This window comes from Phyllostomus hastatus, unplaced genomic scaffold, assembly GCF_019186645.2.
Source record: "Phyllostomus hastatus isolate PE091 unplaced genomic scaffold, TTU_PhHast_1.1 phas_contig_471, whole genome shotgun sequence".
NCBI classification, from domain to species: Eukaryota; Metazoa; Chordata; class Mammalia; order Chiroptera; family Phyllostomidae; genus Phyllostomus; species Phyllostomus hastatus.
This window is the reverse complement of record NW_025333887.1, coordinates 1,094,787-1,120,774: the sequence shown is the minus strand read 5'-3', so window position 1 is coordinate 1,120,774 and position 25,988 is coordinate 1,094,787. Positions and strand designations below refer to the sequence as shown.

The 25,988-nt window shown below is 54.9% G+C and overlaps 1 protein-coding gene across 2 annotated transcripts; it reads right to left on the bottom strand.

Moving 5' to 3' along the window:
* Nucleotides 1-6,089: 6,089 nt before the first annotated feature.
* Nucleotides 6,090-21,686, bottom strand: PLXNA3 (plexin A3). Of its 2 annotated transcripts, XM_045845469.1 has the most exons (33): nt 21,554-21,686; nt 19,052-19,675; nt 18,165-18,704; nt 17,492-17,674; nt 16,274-16,402; nt 16,103-16,203; nt 15,594-15,717; nt 15,349-15,505; nt 15,171-15,270; nt 14,877-14,991; nt 14,507-14,707; nt 14,299-14,395; nt 13,976-14,166; nt 13,752-13,897; nt 13,563-13,683; nt 13,321-13,457; nt 13,026-13,196; nt 12,664-12,757; nt 12,346-12,585; nt 12,128-12,271; nt 11,812-12,046; nt 11,580-11,722; nt 11,241-11,497; nt 11,077-11,143; nt 10,836-10,982; nt 10,584-10,743; nt 10,325-10,428; nt 9,990-10,086; nt 9,514-9,704; nt 9,182-9,351; nt 8,487-8,699; nt 8,118-8,268; nt 6,090-7,086 (listed from the first exon to the last, which is right to left on the bottom strand). In XM_045845469.1, exons 2-33 carry the CDS (start codon nt 19,646-19,648, stop codon nt 6,991-6,993), a joined length of 5,619 nt encoding a protein of 1,872 aa, XP_045701425.1. In that variant the 5' UTR covers nt 19,649-19,675; nt 21,554-21,686; the 3' UTR covers nt 6,090-6,990. The 2 variants fall into 2 exon arrangements, with proteins under 2 accessions (XP_045701425.1, XP_045701424.1); XM_045845468.1 differs by lacking the exon at nt 6,090-7,086 and having other exon boundaries at nt 7,631-8,268.
* Between the last annotated feature and the right edge of the window lie 4,302 nt (nt 21,687-25,988).

The window sequence follows — 25,988 nt, the reverse complement described above, 5'->3', positions numbered from 1 at the left end:
AAGGAAAGACACATCGATTGGTTGCCTCTTGCATGCCCCCAGCTGGGGACCTGGACCACAACCCAGGCTTGTTCCCTGACCAGGAATTGAACCAACAGCCTTTTGGTTCTCAGGCCAGTGCTCAACCCACTAAGCCACACCAGCCAGGGCCTATTTGTATTTCTTAGTCCCCTCAACTCTTCACCCATCCTCCAAATATCCCCCTCCCATCTGGCCACCATCAAAACACTCTTGTGTCCATGATTCTGTCTCTGTTCTTGTGTGCTTAGTTTGTTTTTTGGGTCCAGTTGTTGACTGGTATGTATTTTTGCCATTTTATTGTTCATAGTTTTGATCTCCTTTTTCTTAAGTGGAGAACTTCCTTTTTCTTAAAGCCCCTTTAACATTTCATATAATAAGGACTTGGTGATGATGAACTCCTTTAGTTTCTTCTTCTCTGGGAAGCTCTTTATCTGCCTTTCAATTCTAAATGATAGCTTTGTTGTGTAGACCAATCTTGGCTGTAGGTCCCTGCTTTTCATGACTTTGAATATTTCTTGCCAGTCCCTTCTAGCCTGCAAAGTTTCTTTGGAGAAATCAGCTGACAGTCTTATGAGAACTCCCCTGTAGGTAACTAACTCCTTTTCTCTTGCTGCTTTTAAGATTCTCTCTTTATTTTTAAACTTTGGCATTTTAATTATGATGTGTCTTGGAGTGGGCCTCTTTGTATCCATCTTATTTGGGACTCTGTGCTTCCTGGACTTGTATGTCTGTTTCCTTCACCAAATTAGGGAAGTTTTCTTTCATTGTTTTTTCAAATAGATTCCCAATTTCTTGCTCTTTTCTTTCTCCTTCTGCCACCCTTATGATGTGAATATTGGACCTCTTGAAGTTTTCCCAGAGGTTGCTTATACTATCCTCATATTTTTGGATTATTATTTTTCTTGTTCTGATTGGTTATTTTTTTTCTTCCTTATGTTCCAAATCATTGATTTGGTTCTTGGCTTCATCTACTGTACTGTTGTTTCCCTGTAAATTGTTCTTTATTTCAATTATCTTTCATTTCTGACTGAATCTTTTTTATGCTGCTGAGGTCCTCACTATGTTCCTTGGGCATCCTTATAACCAGTGTTTTGAACTCTGCATCTGATAGATTGCTTATATCCATTTCATTTATCTCTTTCTCTGGAGTTTTGGTCTGTTCTTTCACTTGAGCTATGTTTCTTTGTATCCTCATTTTGACAGCCTCCCTGTGTTTGTGTCTATGTATTAGGTAGAGCTGCTTTGATTGTGTCTTGGTAGCATGGCCTAATGTACTAGGTGTCCTGTAGGGTCCAGTGGCACAGCCTCCCCTATCACCCAAGCTGGGTACTCGAGGTGCACCCATCATGTGAGCTGAGTACACCCTCCTCTTGTAGTTGAGCCTTGGCTGCTGTTGGCAGGTCAATGGGAGGGACTTACCCAAGCCAGTGAGATGCAAGGACTGGCTGTGACCACTGACTGACAACCTCTGCCCTCCATGGAGAATCAGCTGTGCAGGGGCAGGGTGGTGGTGCTCTGACGTTGTCTGTAGCTGTCCACTGGGTGTGCAGGCCCTGGGATTTCCCAGGTGGTGCAGGCCAAGGTCAGTCCCCACCTGTGTTTTGTCCAGGACTACCCTACCTGAGCTGTAAAGGCAGGTTACCTGTGCTGGGCTTCAAGATTCCCAGGTGAGGCCGAGTTGTGAATCTAGGCTGTTTGCTGCTAGTTCTAGACCTGGGACTTACTGAGGCCAGCTGTTGCTTGTTTGAGAGGATTTAGGAAGTGGTACAATATGAGCCAAGATCAGTTATTCATATGGAAATGCAGCTTGGGAGGGACCTTAAGCTGCATGGTACAGAGTCTCTGGGGGGTCTAACAGTGTTAGCCAGGTTGATGGAGTCTCAGATATGGCACCAACTTGCCAGCTCTGTGTAACTCTGTGTGTTGAGGGTTTAGAAAAGGGACAATGGCCTCTGCTCACCTTTATGCCAGACACTTCAGTTTCTCCCAGTATGTCACTGGTGCCCCTCAAGCTGCTACCCCAGTGCTTTAGCTCAGAGGGAGCAAGTCTGAGTAGATGAGTCCATGTGTGGGCTCTTTAAGAGAAATTGCTTGGGGTTCCATTAAGTTTCTTCCACCGACTCAATCCCTGCTGGTTTTTGCATCTAGAAGTTGCGTGAACTTATTTTCCTGTCACTGGAACCCTGGGCCAGGAGCCTGGTGTGGTCTGGGACTACTTGCTCCTGAGATATCCATCCCAAATTTTTATCCACCACACATGGGTGTGGGACCAGCCAATTCTGTGTCTGCACCCCTCCTACCAGTCTGGATAGATGTGGTTTCTTTAATTCCATAGTTGTCAGACATTCATTCAACTCAATTTCTATCAGTTCTGAGTGATGGTTGTTCTATATGTTACTTGTAATTTTGATGTGGTTGTGTGAAGAGGCAAGCCATGTCTGCCTATGACACCATCTTGAGCAAAAGACTTATTTTTTTTAAAGATTTTATTTATTTATTCTTTAAAGATTATTTATATTTAAAGAGAGAGAAAGGGAGGGAGAAAGAGAGGGAGAGAAACATCAGTATGTACTTTCCTCTCACGTGGCCCCCACTGGTGACCTGACCTGCAACCCAGGCATGTGCCCTGACTGGGAATTGAACCAGCAACCCTTTGGTTAACAGGCTGGCAGTCAATCCACTGAGCCACACCAGCCAGGGCTATTTATTTATTTTTAGAGACAGGGGAAAGGAGGGAGAAAGACAGGGAGGGAAACATCCAACATGTGAGAGATGCATCAGTTGGTTGCCTCTCGCTTCCCCAAAATTGGGGGCCTCGTCCACAACCCCAGGCATGTGCATGAGAAGGGCAAACAACCCAGTTACGATAAAATCAGAGCTTTGTGGTTTTGTTTATTTATTTTCAGACAGAGAGGAAGAAAGGGAAAGAGGAAGAGAAGTATCAATGTGTAGTTTCCTCTCTGGTTCGCCCCCTAGGTCCCCAGACCTGGCCCCCAACTCAGGCATGTGCCCTGATTGGGAATCGAACCAGTGATCCTTTGGTTCGCAAGCCAGTGCTCAATCCACTGAGCCAACCAGCCAGGGCTCAATGAGGATGACTTTTATTGGTTGATACCTTTTCTCATTATCGGACTGTGTTTTCCTGCTTCTCTGCATGCCTGGTAATTTTAGCCTGGATGCTAGATATTGTGATTTTCCCTTGGGTGCTGGATATCCTTGTAGTCCTAGACATACTTTTTGCCGTCAGTAGTTCTGGATGCTGTTAAGTGACTTGGAAAGAGTTGGACCCTTTAGAGTCTGGCTCTGAGGGTTTGCTGTGTGGGCCCTTTCAGAATGGGAGTCATCCCCGCCCCGCCCCCCGCCACTACTGACGCAAAACCCTTGGGAGCGCCCTGCCCGATGCCTCCCAAATTGTGAGGGTTACCATCCTGGCTGGCGGGGACAGCCACCAGTCCCTGTCCAGCCTGAGCTCCCGGCATGGTTCCCTTTCATCCCTCCAGGTAGTTCTCCCCCGGCCTCATGTACTCCCCTCTCACGCTTGTGCTGAGCCGTGGTCTGCGGAATACTCCAGGGGACCCTCTGCGCTTAGGCAGCGTCCTCGCCCTGCGCCACGCTCTTCCCTGCGGTCCTCTACCTCGCTCACTCCAGGTGCTGAGAATTTCGGTTCCATCTCCCCATCTCCTCAACTCGGGCTGTCCATGGGGCTCTGCCAGGGAACTCCCTGTCCGGACACTCGGCTGCGGCAAACGCAGGGCAGACCTCTCGTTTCTCAAGTCCCAGAGATCACTGCCCGTCATCACTTGATACCCGTCATCTTTACACCCTGCGTTTCATACACTGTGTCTGGTTTTGGGGGGGGTTCTTTCAAGTGAGCGGCAGCGTAAATCCAGTCCCCGTTATCCATATGTGTGAACAGGGCCAGCCGTTGCAGAGCGTGCAGAACTCTGACGTGGTGAGCTGCGGGGAGAGAGCGGCTGATGCTGTCCCTGGGGTAATGGTGGAGGTGGTCATGATGAGGCCGACGAAGAATGTCCCCTGACAGCATGCAGCAGCTGTAGTGGCTACAGGTAGGGTGTCTTTGGCCCTAGTTTTTTTTTTTAAGATTATATTCGTTTATTTTTAGGGAGTGGGGAAGGGAAAAAGGGAGAGAAACATCAATGTGCAAGAGACACATCCATTGGTTGCCTTTTGCCTGCCCTCAACTGGGTACCTGGCCTGCAGCCCAGGCATGTGTCCCGACTGGGAATAGAACCAGTGACCTTTTGGTTTGCAGACTGGCTCTCAACCCACTGGGCCACACCAGTCAGGGCTCTCTGGCTTTTTTATAGAAATTATTCTTAAGTTCTTAATTATTGATGGATAGATGAGAATTTAGCTCTTTTACACAATCTACTCTGTTTCCTCTTCTCTTTCCCAAGTGGTTCTTTTCAATTCTTGGAATTTTTTTTCCATTGAGGTAAAAGTTCACCTAGTTTAGTTTTTCTCATCCAAGTACTAACCAGGTCCAACCTTACTTAGCTTCTGAGATCAGACAGGATTAGGCACGTTCAGGGTGGTATGGCTGCAGACTCACCAAGTTTAGTTTTTCATAGTGGTAATTTGTGTAATTTCACAATGGTGATTTTTAAAACCACCTTCTTTTATGTGCTCTTTTTCCTTCCTGCATGGTTCTCCCCAGCCACCTGCCTGCACAGCTGTCATCCTGGGACCTCCCTTTGGGCTTGAGTCCTCATGCTAGATTAGCTGGCTTTCCCTTTATTCTTTTACCTCTCCTTTTTCTTTGTTTGCATCTGAAATCAGGTTTAGTGAGGTGTAATTCCCATAGTATAAATGTCCGCATTTAGTGTCGCAGGTTCGATTCCCAGTCAGGGTACATGCCTGGGTTGCAGGCCATGACCCCCAGCAACCGCACATTGATGTTTCTCTCTCTCTTTCTCCTTCCCTTCCCTCTCTAAAAAATAAATAAATAAAATCTTTTAAAAAATAATTAATTAAATAAATAAATGTCCACATTTTAGGTGTACTGGTCTAGGACTTTGTCAGATACATATACATAGTCATGTAACCACCACCAGACTCTACCATGTTGGCCCCATGGATGGGCTGCTGAAACTGCTTGCAGCTTAAACATCTAGGTCAGGCCACAGAACTCCTGATCCAAACCTGCTGTGGGGTTCCCTCCCCCCCAGAGACAGCCCAAGCCTTCACAGTGGCCTACACAGCCCTACGTGACCCGGCCCACGCCCCCCGCTGTCCTCCCCTCCCCTCTCCACCTTGCTCACTCTGATTCAACCACGTTGGACTCCTGCCACATCTGAGACACATTAGGCCCACTGCTGCCTCAGGGCCTTTGCACTGGTTCCTTCCTGTCTGGAGCTCTCCTCCCCCCTGGGGATCCACTTGATTCCCAGATGATCAAATATCAAATATCATTCCTGGCCACTCTATTTAAAATTGCATTCCATTTTCTTCCCACCTGCATTATTGTAAGAGGTGGGGGGTTAAGAGGTAGGTAGGTGTATCACGAACAAGATACAACAGGGACAGTAGGGAGTTGTCAGATAGGAAGGGCTGTGGGTGCAGCGAAGCCACTGGAGGTTTCTGAACAGAGCAGGACAATGGGACAAAATCCACCTTATATCTTAACAGGACCCCAGTACGTCCCACACCGAGAATAGGCTGAGAGCAGGCAGGGTAGAAACAGGGATAACCAGTGAGTCCAGGCAAGAGACAAGGGTGCTCAGACCAGGCTGGGGGCAGTAGAGGTGGAGAGAAGGGAACAGATTCTGAATGGATCTTGAAGGTTGAGCCACCAGCACTTGCTGATGACTTGGGCATGGCCTTGAACCTCCTTACATCCTCTGGAACCCTACGATGAGTTCCCCTTCCTCCCATAAGGGGGTCCAGTTCACCTGGAGTCCACCAGTCTCCCAACCTGTTTCCCATGTTCCTTGATCACCTACCTGCCCCAAGGGCAAAGCCACAACAGACTGCATTTTTCCCAACATTTAATTAGGAAAAAAAATTACATGAACAAAGGAAAACTCATGCAACAAAAGAGGAGAGAATTCAGTTTCCCGGACCGTGAGATGGGGTCTGATTCCTCAGAAGAGGCTGAAGAACACAGGAGTAAGGCACTGCCGCCTCGGCCCCTCGGGGCAGGCGCAGGATGGGGCAGCAGAGAGTGAGGGGGTCCAAGGCAAGTGCAGACAATACTGAGGAAGTTTGGCAGTAGGGCCGGGAGAAAGAGAGTTCTGGAGCACCCAGGACCAGGGCAGGTCCCGGAACGCGTCTAGTTACAGCTCTCCAGCTGCGTGGAGAGCATAGGCCCTGTGAGAATGTACAGTCCAACTCCCAAGAAGTTTGGAGACAGATGCTGTGGCCCAGCTGCGGGGGACCCCTTGGCTCGGCCACAGTCCAAGGGCAGCTTCAGGTGCCTTACCCCTCTCTGAGTGCTGCTGGTGCCGAGGTCCCCTTCTGGGAACAGATGGGGCCAGCCATAGCAAGGGTGAGGTGCCAGAAGCTAGGCCAAGGCTGACAGTGTCACAAGGGAGTCAGGATGACTCAAGGAGAGGTGAATGAGGTTGGCACCATCCCAGGGTGGGGCGACACATATTTACAGATAGAAAGGGTGAGGTGGAGATAAATTAAATAAATAGGTAGTTGGGAGTATAAATAGCAAGGAGGGCAGGGGCTGTCACAACACCTGGGCGCAAGGGCAGGAAGCTGGGGGTATTGCTGCTGCTGGGGTGGGGGGCTTGGTCCTGTCACCCCCTCCCTGCCTGCAGGGCCCAAAGCAAGGCACTAATGAAGGGGGCCCAGGTGTGCTGGGGGCAATTTGGCCTGGTGACCTCGCCTGTGCCACCCCATCCCGGGCTCAGCCCTGAGACCCAGGTATGAGCCCGCCCCCTCTTTGATAGGAGGATGGCCCAGGACTGAGAAGCCGCCTCCTCACCGGTTCTGCTACCCTTAGCTGTTGCTGGACATGAGGCTGATGATCTGTTCCAGCTTCTGGCGCAATTTATGCTTCCGACAAGAGACGTCTCTGTCCAGAGCAGTGAGAACCTGGGGGGGGGGGGAAGGCCCCAGAACTGGGCTCACAGGGACGGGCCTCCTCCTCCTGGGCAAAGCCCTCTCCCCTTGACATCTTGAGCTCTTCCCTCCCTCGGACCTGTTGAGCACATCCCTCCTCCCCTGGGGCCCTAGGCACAAGGGAAGGGCTCCACCCTCTCACCTCTGAGCACACCCCCTGTCTTCTCCTGGACCCCAATCCTCCTCCAGCTGCAGAACTTCATTCTCCTCTCCCAAGAGTTGTCTGGACTCGTTGTACCCGATTTCCCCACTCTCATCCCCTCTGAATACCTCCCCCCCAAAACTTCTCTTGGCCAGGTCTCCACGATCTTGTCACCAAACCCAGCCAGCGTTCTTGGGCCCCCTCCCCCTTGACCATCAGCAGCACCTGGCAGCCGATCACTCCCTCCTTCCTGACCCTCCTCTGTAGGCAGTGGTGGGGGTTCCTCACACATGTTCCAGGATCAGCTCTGTACTCTTGGGGTCCTTCTCACCCCACTGGCCACCCCCACCTGTCTCCACTGCTGCTCCCCGTCTTCTCTGCCACCTCTGAGTGTCCCAGAGCCCCAGGGCTCAGTGCTTACTTAGGCCCCCTCTCCCTCTACACCACTCTGCTGCCCTTGCTGAGCTCGTCCAGGCTCGGGGCTATGCCCTGGCTCCCAAATTCCTATCTCCAGCCAAGAACACACCCTGAAGCCCACACCTCTATGTCCCTTGCCTGCCGCCTCCTCCAGTCACAAATCCCACAAGCCCCACAAAGGGCTGCCTACCCACCCCGTGCTCCTGGCCCTCAACTTTTGCCCAATCAGAACTTTGTCCTCTAGCCAGTGGCTTCTCTTCTGATCCCTCATATCCCAGCACTGAGGACAGTGTCACCTGTGCTAGCCTAGGGCCCTGCTTCAGGGGGTGAACATAAGCAATCTGAAAGATAGGCTCCCTACAGCCTCCATCCCCTTCACTTCCTCGAGGCACAACTCAACTCCCACCAAGTCCCCTGCATTTGTCACCCCGGGAGCAGCACACACCTCCTGGCGGTACTTGGTGACATAGAAGTAAAGCTCACTGAGCGCACTTAGGACACTGAAGTCGCTGGCATGGAGGCGGGACTGTTCCACCAGGTAGGCATCCATGTCCTGGTCACTGATGGACGCCATCTTTGCAATGTCCCGGTAGTACCTGTTGAGACCTGCCATAGGTCACACGGGCGGGTGGCACAAAAGCCAAACTCCCTGTCCTGGTTGCCAGGCCAGCCTCTGGGCCTTTTTCCTGTGGCTGGCCCACCTCAGACAAGCCCACCCCAAAAGGGAAGCTCCAGCCTCCCCCAGCCCACAGCAGGTTCCCCCCACCTGCCTGGCCCTGCCTCCCCCAGCAGGGGGCCACAAGATAGGGCACACCTCTCTACCCAACTCTTGTAGTTGGGGATGTCCTTGGCATAGAGGAGCTTATTGGAGGGTGAGTCCTTGCCCAGGCGGTGCTCGGACGTGGAGCAGGAGTCCATGAAAGTCTGCGCCACCACCGACAGGCAGGCGTCCGTAATGCTGCTCTTGTGGATGTCGAACACGAACTGCGGATTCTTAATCACATTCACCCAGAAGCGCAAGGGCAGGCTGAACAGAGGGACACACACATGTGGTTCCCTGGTCTCCCTATGAGCACCTTGTCATCACTCTTCCCCCCAGGGTTCCTGCCTGGCCGCCCACACCTTGTCCTGAGCAGCAAGACTGATGCACTTAGGGTTAACAGCCTTTTCTTTAAGTTTCTGCCAGAGACATAAGAGTAAACACCTACCACTTGGGCTGAGCTACCAGCATCTCTGCCCTGTACAAGGCCCTGAGGGCTAAGAGCCACCTGTGGGTACTGGCCCCACTACCAACCAGCCAAACGTTCCATACAGCCCAGCTCCAAATTGCGCTCACACGCCCTCTTTGCTTAGTGGAACCATGGACTCTAGTCCTCTCCTGCTTGAATGACCAGTCCAGCTCCCCTCAGTTGTCCTGACCCTGTGGCCCCTGAGTCTTGCCAAAGCCATCAGCCTCTTTCAACCAACCACCCCAAGAGGGGCCAGCAGGGATAAGGCACAGGGCAATACCAGTTGCTCTTCCAGGTATGGCGTACGTCAGGGTCACTGATCTGGTGCTGGTCGGCCTGCTCGTCCAGGAAGTCAAACATGTACTTGATGGCCAAGGGCAGGGCAGAGCCCCGGTGCGCCGTGCTGAACACTGTCTCAAAGAGGTCGTCCACAAACTTCTGCAGCGTGCCCTGTGGGGGCACAGCAAAAACACAGGCTATGAGGGAGGTGGGTGAGGATGTCCCCATAGTAGGACAGATGGGGGACAGGCGTGGCAATAAGCAGGGCTTCCCTGCTGGGCCAGCACACCCCTGAGCCGGGGTGACAAGGGGCGGCATGGGGCGGGCCCACACCTTGGTGGCCAGCAGCCGCGTCAGGTAGATCTCTGAGACCATCTTGCTTCCACGGTCCCCCTCACGGTGGTCGGCATGGTCATGGTTCTTCACCAGGTGCCACAGCTTTGTGCCTGTCTCCTGGTCAGGTGTGATCATGGGTGCCCGAGAGCGGAGGCTGTCAGGGCTGCTGGCTGTGCGGAGCAAGCTCTCTGGGGCAGAGGACCAGTTGCCCCTTAAGCCAGTGGGGCCACACCAGCCATCGCTGGGGCTTGTGCCCCACCCTGTCCCAAGAGCCCAGCAGGCTGAGAGGGGCCTGTCTGCTCTTGGTAGCCCACCCTGCTTCCAACCTCTGAGGAACTGGAGACCTTTCAAGGGCAAGGTCCAGGGAGGTTACCAAAGCCAAGCTGGCTGCTCAGACAAGGATTCCCCATGACAGCTGTCATAGCCTCAAAGGGCACAGGGCCAGCAGAGGCCACCATACTGAGGATACCTACCATAGCGGCTGAGGGAGCGGGTGAAGGTGAAGGAGTTGGCCATGTTATAAGCAGATACTTGTTTGGGCACCAGTGCCACCAAGGAACCATCTGTCACCTGGAGACCCCCGAGACAGAGAGGGGACAGTGCAGGAGGCCGAGGAGCCACGGGGCTCAAGCCACCACCCAGCCAGACCCTGCAGCGTGCATGCAGAATAGTCCCCAAGGCTTCCTGAGAAGGGCCTGGGAAAGCAGGGGCCAAAGAGGAAAGGAGCCAGGGCCTCCGCTCCTGTGTCATCAGGGCAGGGCCACAGCTCCCAGGTGGCCCTGGGGATGAGTGGCCCCCAGCCGCTCACCTGGTAGTGTGCCAGCGAGTTGACCCTCTTCCAGTCACACTCGATCTTAGTGGTAACATCCTCATCCTGGAGGATGATGCGGGCCATGCGGCCCTGGCGCCACTCTGCGGGCCACAGACAGTCCTTGAGGTCCTGCTCAGTGTCCCCTGAGACCCTGGGCCCACTCAGAGGACAGAGTCCAAGTGGGGGGGGGCATGTGTGCCAATCAAGGTAATGTGGCCACCAGGTGGGGTCCAGGAGGACAGGGTGCAGGCCTCACCTAGGTCCATGTCCTCAGCTTTGGGACGCTGGGAGTACGGAATGCCCTTGTACACGGCATCCAGCAGCTTGTCTTTGGCCTGGGTGATACTGTCACAGTTGAGAACCTTCACTGGGACCTGAGCGCTGCCCTCACTATCTGGGCACACACAGTACAGGGTCTGCAGGCGAGGAGAACCACAGGGTGGGTCCTGGGCCAAGTTTCCACACATGCCGCCAGGCCCAAATCCTGCCCCCCAGACCCCCCATTCACCAGCGTCTTATAGTCAATCTGCTGCCGAATGAGCTTATCCTCACTCAGGGAGTAGCGTGCCTCGCCTGTGATGGCATCAATGGGGCCCTTCTCCATCTGCTGCTTGATGGCGCAGTAGAGCAGGAAAAGTGGCTCTCCGGCGCACTCCTGCAGCCAGAGTCGGGCACAAGTCTTGCTGCCTGCCTGACAGCCAGTGACTTCCCCACACCCCACTTCCCGGCAGCCCAACCACCAAGCGCACCTTCAGAAACTTATGCAGCAGGAATGTAAACCAGTTGGTAAGCATCTTCTCAGCCACCGACTCTGTCCTAGGGTGAAAAGGCTACTGGGGCCCTGGCCTGGCAGGGTTTGGAGCTGTTCAGGGGCCAGACTGGCAGGGGTTGGGGGCTGGGGCTGGGACAGTACCTGCGCAGTAACAGCTTTGGGTGGTTCTTGCTCTCAAGGTTTTTCTCTATGAGGTCTGCCAGCAGTTGCTTGAGCAGCCCCGTGGCATAATCGAGGCGGCTCTGCAGGGCCACCATGGTGAGTGAAGCCACGGTGCCACGATCACGCATGGAGAAGCTGCTCTGGGCCTCCAGCGTGTGGATGAAGGTGAGCACGAAGGCGCGGCTATGCAGTAGCTGCCCAAAGAGGCGTAGAGCCTTCTCGACATTGGGGGGGCTCTGTAAGGGACAGAGCATGTCAGAGGGTGTGGCAGTGGCCCTGGGGGTGATGGGGAGTAGGCAAGCCAGGTGGGAGGCTCACATCCAGCTCCTTGAGCACCGGGTGAGCCTCGATGCCTGGGAAGAGCACACGCACGGCATAGGTGCGGTAGTCCAGGAAAGGGATCTGTACCACGTCCATATGGTTCGTCAGCTCGTTGATGTCTGTCTGCAGCTCAGCAAAAGCTGGGAAGGGCAGGGAGAAAAAGTAAGTGGAGCAAGAGGAGTGAGGCACCCAACCCACCCACCCTGCGCCACACCCCTACCCCAGGCACCTTCCTTGCATTCCAGAGCCACTCGGGACTCCAAATTGTCCATCTGGAGTTGGAGCCGCTTGAGTGTGCGGTCTGCATCCTGAGTTTTGCGCTTGTAGGCGACCAGCACAGCGGTGATGGCTAGCAGCAAGAGCCCACCCCCTGCTGCTAGCCCCACCATGGCTGGCAGCGTCAGGGCCCGCTCGGCTGTGATGTGGAGGGTGCCCAGCCAGAACTCCAGGCCGCCCACCAGCACCTACGGGGATAGGCTCACAGTGAGCTGACACCCATACCCACCCCACACTGCCCTGGTGCCCTTCCCACCCCCCCCACCCACCATGACAGGCTGCCGGCCCGTCTGACTGGGTGAGTCACACAGGAGTTGCGTGTCTGAGACAGTGAGTGCACACGGCTGGCCCCCAATCAGCACGGTGTAGTTGAGGCGGGAACTGCCAGCTGCCACGGGGATCAGATTCTTGCCCTGCATGTGGAGGGCACGGTTAGCCAGAGCTCCCCATCAGCCTGCCCCTCATAGCCCCTGCACCCCGCTCGCACCTTCAACACCACGTGGGAGCCAGGTTTGACATCCAGGACGCCAGAGGGTCCAAGCGGTTCAAAGCTGGGGTCAGGGTAGTAGGTGAAGGACGACCGGTTGAAGGAGCGGGCTGTCTGCACATGGTCGAGCAGGAAGCCAAACTCGTCAGGGTGTTCGCCCTGGGCCTGAGGCTGGGGCCGCCCCAGGAAGATGCCAGGGGCCTTGCACAGCATGGCAGTATCATTGATAACCTGGCACGTCTGCATGGACAAGGACAGGCAGCTCAGCGCATGAGACTGCGCAATGGCAGGAGCAGGGCAAGGGCAGCTGGCACTCACATTGGTGGTCTCGATGCCTCGGTACTTGGCCCGGACCCGGGGCTCCTGAACTGTCAGCAAGTGGGTCCCACTCACAGTGATGGCAGTGCTTCCACTGGGGACAGGGGAGAGGGGCATTAGGCCCTGTTCCCCAGTGCCCTCAATCCAGCCCTAGAAAACTACCAAGGCTGCAGTGGGGGCCTGGGGCCTCTCGCACCTCAGGTCATGGGTAGGTGCCAGGTGCTCTGTGGTCAGGAGGATGCTGCCCCCTCTGCCAATAAAGGCTCAGGTTTAGAGGAGGTATACTTTGATGTCCAAGGACCCAGGCGCCAGTAAGGCCCCGGGGATGAGAGCATGGGGACCCATTCTCCCTAGGCTCTTACTTGATGATGCTCCAGGTGGGCTCAAGGTGAGTGACAGTGGGGTCCTGGGTGTAGGTATAGAGAACTCCAGGACTGGAGATGTTGGCACGGTCAATAGCCAGGGTGATGGGGGCCTGGCTGGGGCCCAGGGTGGAAACAGGTGAGATACACACGATTGCTTCGGCATCTCTCCTGTGTCAGTGAGTGGAATGCTCTGAGCAGGTGGCCCAGGGACCTCACCGGCCCCACCCCGCCCCACCCCACCCCTGCAGCCCCTACCAAATGCCCATCTCAAGACTGGCAGGGCCCCACCCACCTCACAAACTGGCACTCGCCATCTCTCACGATCACTGTGACCTTGCTGCCGGCATCTAGAGAGTTTCCAGAGATGGTGAGCCTCGTGCCCCCCGAAGCCGGGCCCCGACTGGGACTCACACGGTCAAACGTTGGGGTCTGTGGGAGAAGCAGCCCTGAGGGGAGGGAGAAGGCAGCCCAGTACGGGCCATACCCTCTCAGAAGGGGAGGGCATCCGTGGGAAGGAGTGGGCGGCTCACACACCACAAAGCTGTAGAGCTGCTCTGACTGAGTTCGGAAGTCGGCAGAACAGTCGCCCACACAAAGCTCCACAGGCCCCGGTGGTGGACTGGGCACCAGCGACTCCTCCATCTCACATACGATCCTAGGGGTCAGAGAATGTCAGAGGCAGCCTTGGAGCACAAGCCTGAGGGTCTGCACAGCCACACTCACCTCTCGGCGCTGATGTACTCGGCGGGGATGGAGTTGCAGCGCACACCAGCCACCCGAAGGCCCACCTCTCGGTAGGTGAGGCCCAGGTTCTCGCCCACGATGGTGACTTGGGTGCCTCCCTCCTTGGGCCCCATGAGTGGGTGGATCTACAGAACAGAACAGGAGGTGAGAGGGTAAGCCCTGATTCCCGGGTGCCCAATGTGCAGAAGGTGTGGGACGCTAACCTGGGCGATGCGGGGGTGGCTGCAGCGGGTGCCCTTCTGGCTTGGGTGCATCCAGTTGGTTTTGGGAGCCGGACAGTGGGCCCGTAGCTGGCACCTGTGCTCTGAGACGCACCAGCCACAGTTGAAGCGAGGGTCAGCCTTGAGGCAGAGGCCGCAGCTGGGTCGCTGTGCCCAGCACTTATACAGAAGAGCTGCGGGCACAGAGGGCACTGCTGGAGGGCAACTATGGGGAGCTAGGGCCACCAAGGGCCATGACAGAGGGCCCCGGCTTGTGCAAACTCTGCCCCTGAAGGCAGGTTCCTCAACCCCATCTCACTCCTCACCTCGGAAGGTTGCAGGCTTGTCGATGGGGAAATCTCCATCCCACACCACAGAAAAGTCCAGCTCGGTGTCACCATAGTCATCACCTTCATAGGAGTACTGGGAGAGAAGGACCACATGACCCCTCAGGTCACCTGCCACAGCTACCTGAGGCTTCCAGGCCAGTAAGCTGGACACAGACCCAGGGTAGGCGCGGCAGGGGAGCCTCACCGAGGCGTTCTGGCACTGCACGCTGCTGCTGTTGAAGCGTACGGCGGGCACCCGCTGCTGCCGCCCCTGTACTCGAACCACACACTCGTAGTTCTTCTGGCCCGACTGGGGCTGTGGCAGGTTCTTGGCCCGCAAAGTAAGAGGCTGCATGACGCCAACCGGGATCAGGAGGTCCCCGCTGGGCAGGATCTCAGGACAGCCCTGGGTGGGGGAGAACTCCCATCAGCCACGCACCAACTGCTGCCACATTGGCCCGATTGGGCCAGCCCTGCATTGAGGAGACTCCAAGAAACCAACAAGATCAAAGGCAGAAAAGGCAGAGGCCAGCCCACACAGAGCCCAGCCCCCTCGCATGCGGCACCCGCCTCACCTCAGGGCTGTGGACCCTGCCTTCTTGGAAGGAGCACTCGTGGGGGTGGCTGGTACACACATGGCGGTACTTACACCAGTGGCAGGGGTATGGGCTGCCAACGCAGGACATGCACCTGTGGGGGAAAGGCTTCGGAATCAAAAGAGAAGGCCAGGCCTGCCCCCTCACCACCCCTCCTATGGGACACACAGGGAACCGAAGGAGGAAGGTGCCAGGGCCCTTCCCAGGCCTACACAACACAGCAAGGGTTGAAGTGACATGGGGAGGACAGAGGTCAGGAAGGCCAGTACTCACGACTGGAGGACGCTGCAGTTGTAAAAGACAAAGTCAGTCCCAGCGAACCTCACCCCAGTTTCCTTGGAGAGCAGCTGCAGCCGCACGGTGCGGGTGGCCCCTGCAGCGAGCCCAAGGGTAGCTGTGAGGCAGCCAGAGCCAGAGAGTGCCCCCCTCCCCAACAGCCCCAGCCACTGACCATGCCCCCTGGTGAGAGCCCGGAGCTCCTGGAGAGAGGGCGAGGGGCAGTGCAACTCCCCGGAGGGCAGCAGGATGGCCTCGTTCTCTGTTACCTCCTCGAAGGCACAGCTCACGCCTGCGCTGAGGTCTGGCACATTACGCATGGCCACAGTCAGCTGGGGAAGGCAGAGGACTCAGCGGGGTATGCCCCCAACAAACTCATGCATTGGCCCACCCCCCCCACACACACACTACATCACTTACCTGTACCCCAGGTGATGTCACTGATACATTGTTGGGTCGGACCCGCACCTGGACACACTTGCTCAGCTCCTCAGCAAAGCCATGTGGGGCTGAGGCACCTGGGCACGCCCCTTCTCGACAGCATCTGCATGGGGTCGACAGCGGATGATGCTTGACAGCATCCACAATGTCCAGAGCCCGTCCTGCACCTGCCCTGGGAGGGCCCTGTCCAGGGCTCAGTGGGGGCCCAGGGAGGATGGGGTATAGCCAGCTCAGCCCACAGTGCCATGGCCCACAGGGTCCAAGTGACCTCACTTGGGGTGGAGGTTCTGCTCATTAGCTGGAGAAAGTGGAAGGGGAGGGAGGGGAAGGCCTAAAGGGCCCGCTGAGAGAAGTGAGCACGTGGGCGAGGGCGGGTACTGTCCCCCCGAACCAACAACAGGCCTGGGAGGCTACTCCCAGGAACAGAGCCTCACCGAGCCCATGATCTGCACCCAACCCCACGCCCAACCCCGCACTGCCTCCCTCACCTGTGCAGCAGCACACACCAACCGCAGTGCGGGTCCCCGGAGCCCAGGCAGGCCTCGCAGCTCACGTACTGCTCACAAGTCTCCACTGGGAGCTGGCTCACCTGGGGACAATCTCATCAGCACCCACCCCACACCCACACAGCCGCCCACCGCCACCCGCCTTGGGCCCACCTGCTTCTCACTCAGGAGGTAGATGTGCCGGTGGTCAGGGCTGAAGAGCAGGTCTCGAAGTATGGGGCTGCCATCCACCACAGGCACTGTCTCATATAGGTGGGCATTCTGGGAGCCATCAACTCGTACCTGGGCCACAAGACCGGGGAAGAGGGATGACCAGTCAGTCTGATGCCGCAGCAGCACCCCCTGTACCCAGGGCATCCTCTTCTAGAGCCAGGGGCTCCCCAGTTTGTGGCCAGGATGAAGCCAGGGCCTGGCAGGGCTCACAGCGACCTTCCCCTGCCCCCACAGTCTCTGTGAGCAGGGGAAGAAGGGCTCAAAGGCCATCCCCTGGAGGGCCTTGAGGGTGACTCAGCCAGCCAGAAAACACTCCCAGGAGATAGAGACAGAGAGATTATTGATGCCTAGGGATGGGGGATGGGAGAGAGGGGTGATGGCCAAAGGGGAAGAGGTTTTTAGGGTGATGACAATGTCCCGGAATGAGACAGTGGTCAGGGCTGCACAACTCTGCAAACTGACTAAAACCACTGGAATGTGTTCTTTAAGCAGGGGGAATGTACGGGATGGGAATTATACCTCAAAAAAGCTGTTGAAGTGACAAGGGCCCAGGAGGGGAGCAGGCCCAGCCCAAGACCTCAGCAGCTCCCTTCACAAACCTTCCCCCAATCATCACCCACCCCCGTCACCCGGGGAGAGCTCCAGTATTGCCAGGCACGCACGGAGAGGATGTGGAGGCCATCCTGACTGCCCTTTAGAACACACCCGGACTCCCAGGGGCTCACCTCCCCATTTCACACCGCCCCCCGTCTGGGGACAGAAGCAGCTATGGCCCTGCTGCACACAAGGGGACAAGAGGGAAAAGATGGTTGTGTGTGTGTTCATTTGACTAGGAGTCCAGCAATGACAGCTGAGCCATGGCTACCTCCTCTCCCACCAGGGAGGCCCCAGGATAGGTCTGGTCTCTGTCCCCATGGACACAGGAAGCCAGCAATTGAGGCTGAAGTGAGCAGCATGCTGGCACAGGTGATGGCTGCAGCAGCTGCCCGTGGATCCTGGCCAGTGTCCTGGGGCCCAGCCTGGGAGGTCCTCCTTCCCCTGTGGGCTGTGTACTGTCCAGGGTCTCGCAGGGCTCACTGCACATTCCTGTCCCCACCCCTTACCCCATGATCTCACAGCCTGCCCCAGTTGCCACGTGCCAAGGGGGCCAGGGCCTACCTTCTTCAGACTGCCGCTGCGAGTGCCGATGAAGACCACAGAGTGCTGGCGGTAGGTGTAGGCGGCCACGCTGGCCATGCCGTCGGTACTGTCGGCCAGCAGGGGCAGCCCCTCGATCACATGCAGGCCACCCAGTGGCTGGTTCAACACCAGCCCACAGAAGTTTCCATTTATCTGCATGGGCTGGTGAAACAGGATAAACGCATGTGAGCATCAAAGCTTGGGGACAGCAGCCGGACAGAGGTCATGAGACCCCATGTTGAGGAAGGGAGCAGGATCTGGAACTTGATCCTCACCACCTAAGGCCAACCATTTGCCCTGGACCCCACAGGAAATCGGGGGCTGATGAGAGAGAGGGAGGAGGGAGAGGAAGCAGGGACGCATAAGGAGAATGACGAGGCATGGGCCTGCGAGATGGGCCAGACTGGGAGATGGTCACTGACTCGGCGAGGGACACCCATCAGAGAGAGCAAGAAGCACCACATTGGGGATGGATGGAGGGGTGGGAAAACACAGAGGTGGTCCACAAGTAGGGAGCGCCCACCAAAAGAGACGGTGAGAAGGCAGGCCAGGGGAGAAGGAGAAGCAGCAGATGCAGGGAGAGGGCAAGAGAAGACAGGGCTCCCTGAGAGGGAGAAGCAGGTGTTCCCGGGCCAAAGCCCGCTGTGCTCACAGTGTTGATGCAGGGCAGCTCCTTGTTGAGCAGCCAGGGCAGGGCCAGTGTGCCTTCCCCTCGATAGCAGGACTGGATGCGGCGCCGGATGTGGGCATTGATGGTGCTAAGGGTAAAGAGACAGAGGACGGTCTGCCGGGGCGGGCTTGCCCGGTTCTTCTGGCCCTGAGAGAAGATAGTAAAGAGGATGTCCTCGTCAGCCGGCACACCCAGGGCCTGGGCCAGCAGCAGGCCGGGCTTGGCCAGGTGGGCACTCTGCACTAAGCGGTACTCCACACCACGCCAGGAGCAGCCGATGGGAAACTCCACGTATGAGTAGAACTCTGAGTCCCCTGCGCACATGCGCACGATCTTGGATGTGAAGAATTTCTCGCCCGCTGTGTCCAGCAGTGTCTGCTGGGTGTCCAGCTGCAGTGTCAGGAAGTACACGAAGGAGGCACTCACAAAGCCGTAGATGTAGTAGATGTCAAAGGCGGGGTACAATGACAGGGTGTCTGAGGGGATCTTGATCTGTGAGGAGACAAACTCATCCTGGTACACCTGGAGAGCAGGTGGAGGAAAGAGCATGGGATGAGACCTGGGTCTGTCATCAACCTCCCAAACTCTGGCCCTTCAGCCCCCCACAACATGGTCCCCCCAGGGCTTCCCTCATGACCTCCCCTGGCCCACAGTCACAGAAGCCCAGACCAGAAGACAGGGTGAGCAGCCCTGTCCTGTGCCTCAGCCCATCCTCCTGTCCTCAGAAGCTTGTCCTCTCTAGGACCAGGGTTCTTCCAGAGGTGGAGCCAGGACAGAGTGAAGGCAGGAGGGAAACAGGTGCTGGCACTTGAGAGGGGCAGGAAGAGAGGCAAGGGGAGGAGGGTGAACAAACAGGCAAGCTCACCCACCAGACTAAACATGTCGGCACTGTCCTCATCACTGATGAGCTTGCGGGAGCTCAGTGTGGGGAAGTACTCAGACTTGCCATCCACGGCAGTACCCACAAACAGCTTGCTGGGCCCCTGGCCCTGCTCCACGATGACACCGGCCATGGAGTCGGGCTCCTGGGCCCCCGATAGGTAGTGCTCCTTTCGGTGGTGGGGCTCCCCCAGCTTGAAGAGGTCATCCAGGCGCAGAAACTGGCAGATGCCTTGCCAGATGCTGCCACAGGCCACCAAGCGGCGGGCAGCATAGTCTATGAGAAGCAGCTTGTTCACATTGTCCACAGGTGCCAGGCGGTGGGTGCACACGCGCATACTGGGGGGTGGGTAGCAGCGAGCATTGTCCTCAACAGGCCCTGTGACGTGGGCCCGTAGCTCGGTCAGGTTGGGGGCCAGCTTGAAGACTCGGTTCACTGCACCCACAAATACCTCCCCAGTCACCCGGTGCACAGCCAGGTGGGTGAGTGTGGTATCTGTCACGGAGAAGGCAGTGAAGGGCCTGCTGCCACCCAAAGCTTCCCCCATGACAAGGAAGAGCAGCAGGAGGAGGTTGACAGTGGGCATGGCAGGCGGCTGCGCCCCAGGACGAGCCTGAGGAGAGATGGTGAATGCAAGTCAGAGGTCAGAGCCCCCTGGCTCAGGCTGCCAGCTCTCCTCCTGCTCCAGGACCCCCAGCAGGCTAAGCTCCATGCCACAGTGGGTGAAAGCCACTCAGTCACCTACCACCACACCAGAGCCAGAGCCCCAGATGGTGACCATGGCTGGGAAAGGAGGGGCTTCCACCAGGGCGCATGAGTGAGCAGTAAGAGCAGGCAGGCTTGGGGGCCATCAATCATCCCCCACCCCCCCACCCCTGGAAAGGAGCCAAGAGGCCTTGCCTCAATTGGGCCACACCCAAGGGGGCAGCGGAGCCAGATGCTGGGAAAGGCAGGGAGGGAGGCCCTCCTGGAATGAGACCCGAACACCAGATCCCAGAGCTGAGAGCAACTAGCCACACACAAGAGCCACTGTAGGCAAACCCCAGGCCACAGAGACTACCCACGCCCAAGTTGGGGGAAGGGGAAAAGCAGGGAGAGAACAATCACAAGCCAGGGCTGGGTTGGGGGGTGGAAACACCACCCCAGAATGGCACAGCCACCAGGAGCCCTGGGACAGAGGTCTGGGGCAGCAAGGCCTGAGACTGGACCCAGAACCACAACCACATTTCCACTCCTGGCCCCAGCTGCCCCCTCGCCCTGAGGGCCTCCCTCAGCTGGCTGTCCAGGAGCCTGCCGTCTGGCCTACCGGCTGCAACACAAAGCCAAGTCTCGCCTGCCCACCCCCACCCCCAGCCAGGCACCACGGAGACAGACATAAGTCAGGCTCTGCTCAGGCACAGCCAGACAGATGGCCCAGGCAGTCCTGCACGGCTCTGCCTCCATATCCAGAGGTTAGCTGGAGAAGGGGAGGTGCCAGGGGGCCCAAGGAACCCTATGAAAGGGGAGCATAGTCTCCAAATACAGAGAGACTCTGGGGAAATGGGGTGTGGGCCGTAAGGACAGGCCACACCCAGCTGTCCCGCCAAACCCAGGTGGCAAAGATAGCAGAGCAGTGTCATAGCAGACATAGCTTAGTGCTACCCTCCCAGTGCCCAAGCCTCAGGGGAGACACAAGGTACCCAGATTCAGGGTGGGGTGGGGGATGCAGGGAACCAAACCAAGGAGGTGCAGAAGAGAGAAAGGAAAAAAAAATGCATTTGCTAGAACAAGGAGCAGGCCTAGCTTGAAACTGCAAAGTTTCAGCTCAGACTGATCACCTCTTCAGGATTCTTTTGTCAGGTCCACATCCTGGACCCGTAATGCAACAGCCAAAGAAAGGAAGGCAAAAGAAGACAGACTGCATCCCACCCTCACCTCCTGCACACTCAGCAGGAACACAAGCCTAGGAATGGGGACCGGGACAGGTCCGGGGGGTGACCTGGAGAGGCAGGATTTGCATCCAAAGCCCCCATTCCAACCCACACCTGTACTTGGGAGTCAGGGGCATCACAGGCACACCCACCTCTCTGCTACAGCCCAGCCAGCAGAGAGCCGAGGATGAGGACAGCCCCTAGCAGAGACAGGGCTCCAGAGCCGGTTCCCCAGAGCTCCCAATGCCCGCTACCATGCTGCTAGCCAGGCTCGCCCTGCCCCCACCAGGGGCACCCCTCGGCCGACCAACGGGGACCCTAGTGGATGGAGGCGCCACAGCAGTCCTTGGAGAGGCCGCTCCTCCACCACAAAGGGTCCTCATTGGGAAGGGGGGCTGGGCTTGGAGTGGCCGACCCTACCGGCTCCGTGCACGAAGGACCAGTCAGGCCAGTGCCCAAGGAGCAGGAGGAGAGGTAGGGCGCGACCCCCTTTTAAGGCTGACAGAACCCTCGGAATGCCCAAGCCCCGGCTGCCAAGTAGGCTGGCCCTGCATGGGTGACAGGGGATGGCGGCCACCTACCTGTCCCTCTGCCGCCGCTGGCTCCTGGTGACCGCCCGCCAGCCACGTGGACGTGCCCCCGATCCCCACACGGTCCCCCCACCGCGCCCCACGTCCCGCGCCCTATGCCCCGCGCCCCACCGCCGCTGTCGCCGCCGCCGCAGCCGCCGCCGCCCACACACTGGGCAGGCCCGCGGCCGCCAGGGCCTTTTAAACACGGACCGTACCACCGCGCCGGGCGGGGGCGCCCAGGAAGGGCTGGGCGACCCGGCGCAGGGCCTAGGGCCGCTCTTCTCCTGGGTCGGTGGAAGGACTAGAGCGCAGCCCGAGCCCCGTGAGCCGCCGGGGTCCCGACTCAAGGAACTGACAGCCCCCCCACTTGCGCAATGGCCGCGTCCGCAGCGCGCGCCAGTCCCCCTCCTCCCCACCCGCTGCCTCGGGCAACGCTGGGACCCGCGCGCGCCCACGCCACACCCCCTCGGGCCGGGGGGCGCGCGCACGGCTAGCTCAAGCGCGTGCCGGCCCCGCCCCACCCTGGCGCTTGGAGTGATGCCGGAGCCACCTGCTGCCGATGTGCAGCCTCCCTAGTCTCTCAGGCGCACGCCAGCCAAGAATTCTGAGGTCCTTCCTTAGGACACTCTACCCCTAATGGTCCATAAATAACCTGGAGGGCCCACGACTAATAATATGCAAATACCCAGCCCAAGGACTTGAGGCTGTCACCATTTACACTTGGCCCCTTCCGCAGCCAGAGACCAGAATGGGAATCTGGTACATTCATTCCCTTGCTTTCCACCCATAATTCAGCTATCATATAAGTCATTTAAATCACATTTAAAGTGTGACATTCAGCCCTGGCTGGTGTGTCTCAGTGGACTGAGTGCCAGCGTGCGAACCAAAGGGTTGCAGGCCAGGTCCCTAGTAGGTGGTCTGTGAGAGTCAACCACGCATTGATGTTTCTCTCCCTTTCTTTCTCCCTCTCTACCCCTCTGTCTGAAAATAAATAAATAAAATCTTTTTAAAAAATAAATAAAGTGTGACATTCAATAACAGTATGTTCACAAAGTTGTGTGAACACCCCCACTATGGAATTCCACAACATTTTTGTCACTCTCAAAAGAAACCATTAGCAGTCACTCCCCAGCCCCCCTCCCTCCAGCCCCTAGCAATGGTTAATCTACTTTTTGAGTAGGATTTGAGTGTTCTGGAAGTCTCATGTGCGTGGGTTCGTGCAGTATTCATGTTGTCTTTCGTGTCTGGCTTCTTGTACTTACCATAGTGTTTTCAAGATTCATCCATGTTCTAGCATGTATCAGTACTTCATTTAATTTTTAGGGCCAAATAATATTCCATTACATAGATAGGCCACATTTCATTTTCCATTCATCAATCAGTGGACATTTGGATTGTTATCATCAGTTGGCTATTGTGAATAATGCTGCTAGGAACATCTATGTACAAATTTTTGGATGAACACGTTTTCATTTCCCATCTGCTTAGGAGTGAAACTGCTGAGTCACATGATAACTCTATTTTTTACATGTTTGGAAAAAGCACCAAACTGCTTTCAAAAGTGGTTGTACCATTTTACATTCCCACCAGCAGTGTATGAGGGTTCCGATCTTTTCACATTCTTGCCAAGACTTATTATTAGCTTTTCATTTCTGGCCATCCTAGTGGTCCTGAAATGGTATGCTGTGGTCCCGATGTGTGTTACCTTGAGAACTAATGATGTTGAGCATCTTTTCATGAGCTTGTTGGCCATTTGTACATCATCTGAAAGGTTTATTCAAGTTCTTTATATATTTTTAATAAGATTTTTGTTTTGTTGTTGTTGAGTAGTAGGAGTTCTTTATATATTCTGTATAGAAATCTCTTACCATATACATGATGTCTAAATGTTTCCTTTCATTCTGTGAGTTCTCTTTTCACTTTGTTGATAGTGTACTTGGATGCACAATTTTACATTTTGATGATGTCAAATTTATTTATCTATTGTTACTTGTGCTTTGGTTGCCACATTTAAGAAACCATTATTAAATCCAAGAACACACGGGTTTAGTCCTATGCTTTATTCTAAGAGTTTTATAATTTTTGCTCTTACATTTAGGTCTCTCCTCCACATTGGGTTAGTTTTAGTACATGATGTGAGACTGTGGCCCAGCTCGTAATTTCGTGTGTTGCTACAATCTAGTTGTCCCAGCACCATTTTTTTTAGTAGCTTTCCTTTCCTTTTTCTTATTAAACTTCCTCTTTTTCTTTTTCTTTTTTATTTTATTTGTATTTAGAGAGAGAGGGAGGGAGAGAGAAAGAGAGGGAGAGAAATATCAGTGCAAGAGATACATTGATCAATTGCCTCTCACACACCCCCAACTGGGAACCCGGCCCACAACCTGGCCCACAATGCAGGCATGCTCCCTGACTGGGAATTGAACCGGCAACCTTTTGGTTTGCAGGCTGGTGCTTAATCCACTGAGCCACACCAGCCAGGGTTTAACTTTATTTTTTCATTACAGTTTACATTCAATATTATTTTGTATTAGTTTCAAGTGTACAGCACAGTGGTTAGATAATCATATACTTTACAAAGTGTTTCCATCAGACATTTTCAGTACCCACCTGGCACCATACACAGTTATCACAATATTATTGAGTATATTCCCTGTGCTGTACTTTACATCCCCCTATTCTGTAACTACCAATCTGTACTTCTCAATCCCTTTACCTTTCTCACCCAATCCTCCAACACCCTCCCCCCTGGCAACCATCAGTCTGTTCTCTGTATCTATGAGTCTGTTTCAGTTTTGTTTGTTCACTTATATTGCTTTTTAGATGCCACATATGAGTGAAATCATATGGTACTTGTCTTTCTCTGACTGACTTATTTCAAATAGCATAATACTCTCCAGGTCCAGCCATGCTGTTGCAAATGATAAGATTTCATTCTTTTTATGGCTAAGTAATATTTCATTGCATATCTGTACCATGGCTTTTTTATCTGCTCATCTACTGATGGTCACTTGGGCTGTTTCCAGATCTTGGCTACTATAAATAACACTGTCATGAACATAGGGGTGCTTATGTTCTTTCAAATCAGTGTTTTAAGTTTCTTTAAATGTATGCCCAGAAGTAGAATTGCTAAGTCAGAATGTGGCTTTAGTTTTAATTTTCTGAGGTATCTCCTTACTGTTTTCTGCAGTGGCTGCACCAGTCTGCATCCCCTCCAGCCATACACTAGGGCTTCCTTTTCTCCCCATCCTTGCCACATAATAGTATCTTTTAAAGAGCAAAAGTTTGAATTTTTGATGAAGTCCAATTTATCATTTTTTCTTTTATGATTAATGTTTTTTTAATTTCCAGTCCAAGAAAACTTTGCCTAGCCCAAGGTCACAAAGATTTTCTCTAATGTTTCATTTAGATATTTTTTAGTTTCAGCTTTATTTTTAGGTCTACAACCCATGTCAGGTTCATTTTTCTGTGTGAACTAAATAGGGTGTGTGAGTTTTCTGTGGCTGCCGTAACAAAATTCCAGAGTGGCTAAAACAACAAACATTTCTTCTCTGCTAGTTCTGGAGACCAGAAGTCTGAAATCGAGGAGTGGGTGGGGCCATGCTACCTCCAGAGGCTCTAGGGGAGGGTCTTTCCTTGCTTCTTTCAGCTTCTGAAGGAGGATGGCAATCCTCAGCATTCCTTGGCTTGTATATGTGGCACATGTCTCTCTTGTCAGGTGGCATTCTCCGTGTGTCTGTCTCTTCTCTTCTTAGAAGGACACTAATCATACTGGATTAGGGCCTACAGTATGGCCTCATTTGAACTGGATCACATTTGCATCCAGTTAAAGACCCAGCCTCTACATCAGGTTTCATTCACAGGGGGACAAGACATAAACATATCTTCCCAGGGGACACAATTCAACCATACCATCAGGAATAAAGTTTACTTGTTCTTCTCTGACCACTGTGGCTCAGTTGGGAGTCGTCCAGCCAAGCAAAGGGTCGCTGATTTGACTCCTAGTCAGGGCACGTGTCTAGGTTTCGGGCTCAGTCTCCAGTCACAGCATCTGTGACAGGCAACTGATCAATATTTCTCTTCCTCTCTTTCTCCCTCCCTTCCCCTCTTTCTAAAAAAAATTAATGAATAAAAATATTTCTTAAAGGTTTACTTTTTTGAGTAGAGGTACTTCTCATCAAGATGGAAGCATAGGCAGACATGGCTCACCTATTTTCACAACCACATCAAAACCACAACTAAAATATAGAACAACCATCACTCAGAACCATCAGAAATTGAGGTGAATGGAAGTCTGACAGCTACGGAATCAAAGAAACCACATCCATCCAGATTCATAGCAAGGGCACAGATGCAGAATGGGCTGGTTTCTCACCCACATGTGGTGGATAAAAATTCAGGAGGGATATCTCAGGAGTCAGGAGTCACAGCCCCACATCAGGCTCCC

Bases quoted from the DNA above. Each gene is read 5' to 3' on its own strand.
- PLXNA3 (XM_045845468.1), bottom strand. From the start codon at position 19,648: ATGCCCACTGTCAACCTCCTCCTGCTGCTCTTCCTTGTCATGGGGGAA. The intron at 10,429-10,583 runs GTGAGGCCTGCA...TGTGGCCCGCAG, and splicing joins AGCTGAGGACATGGACCTAG to AGTGGCGCCAGGGCCGCATG. The intron at 9,705-9,989 runs GTAGGTATCCTC...CCTCTGCCCCAG, and splicing joins CCGCTCCCTCAGCCGCTATG to AGAGCTTGCTCCGCACAGCC.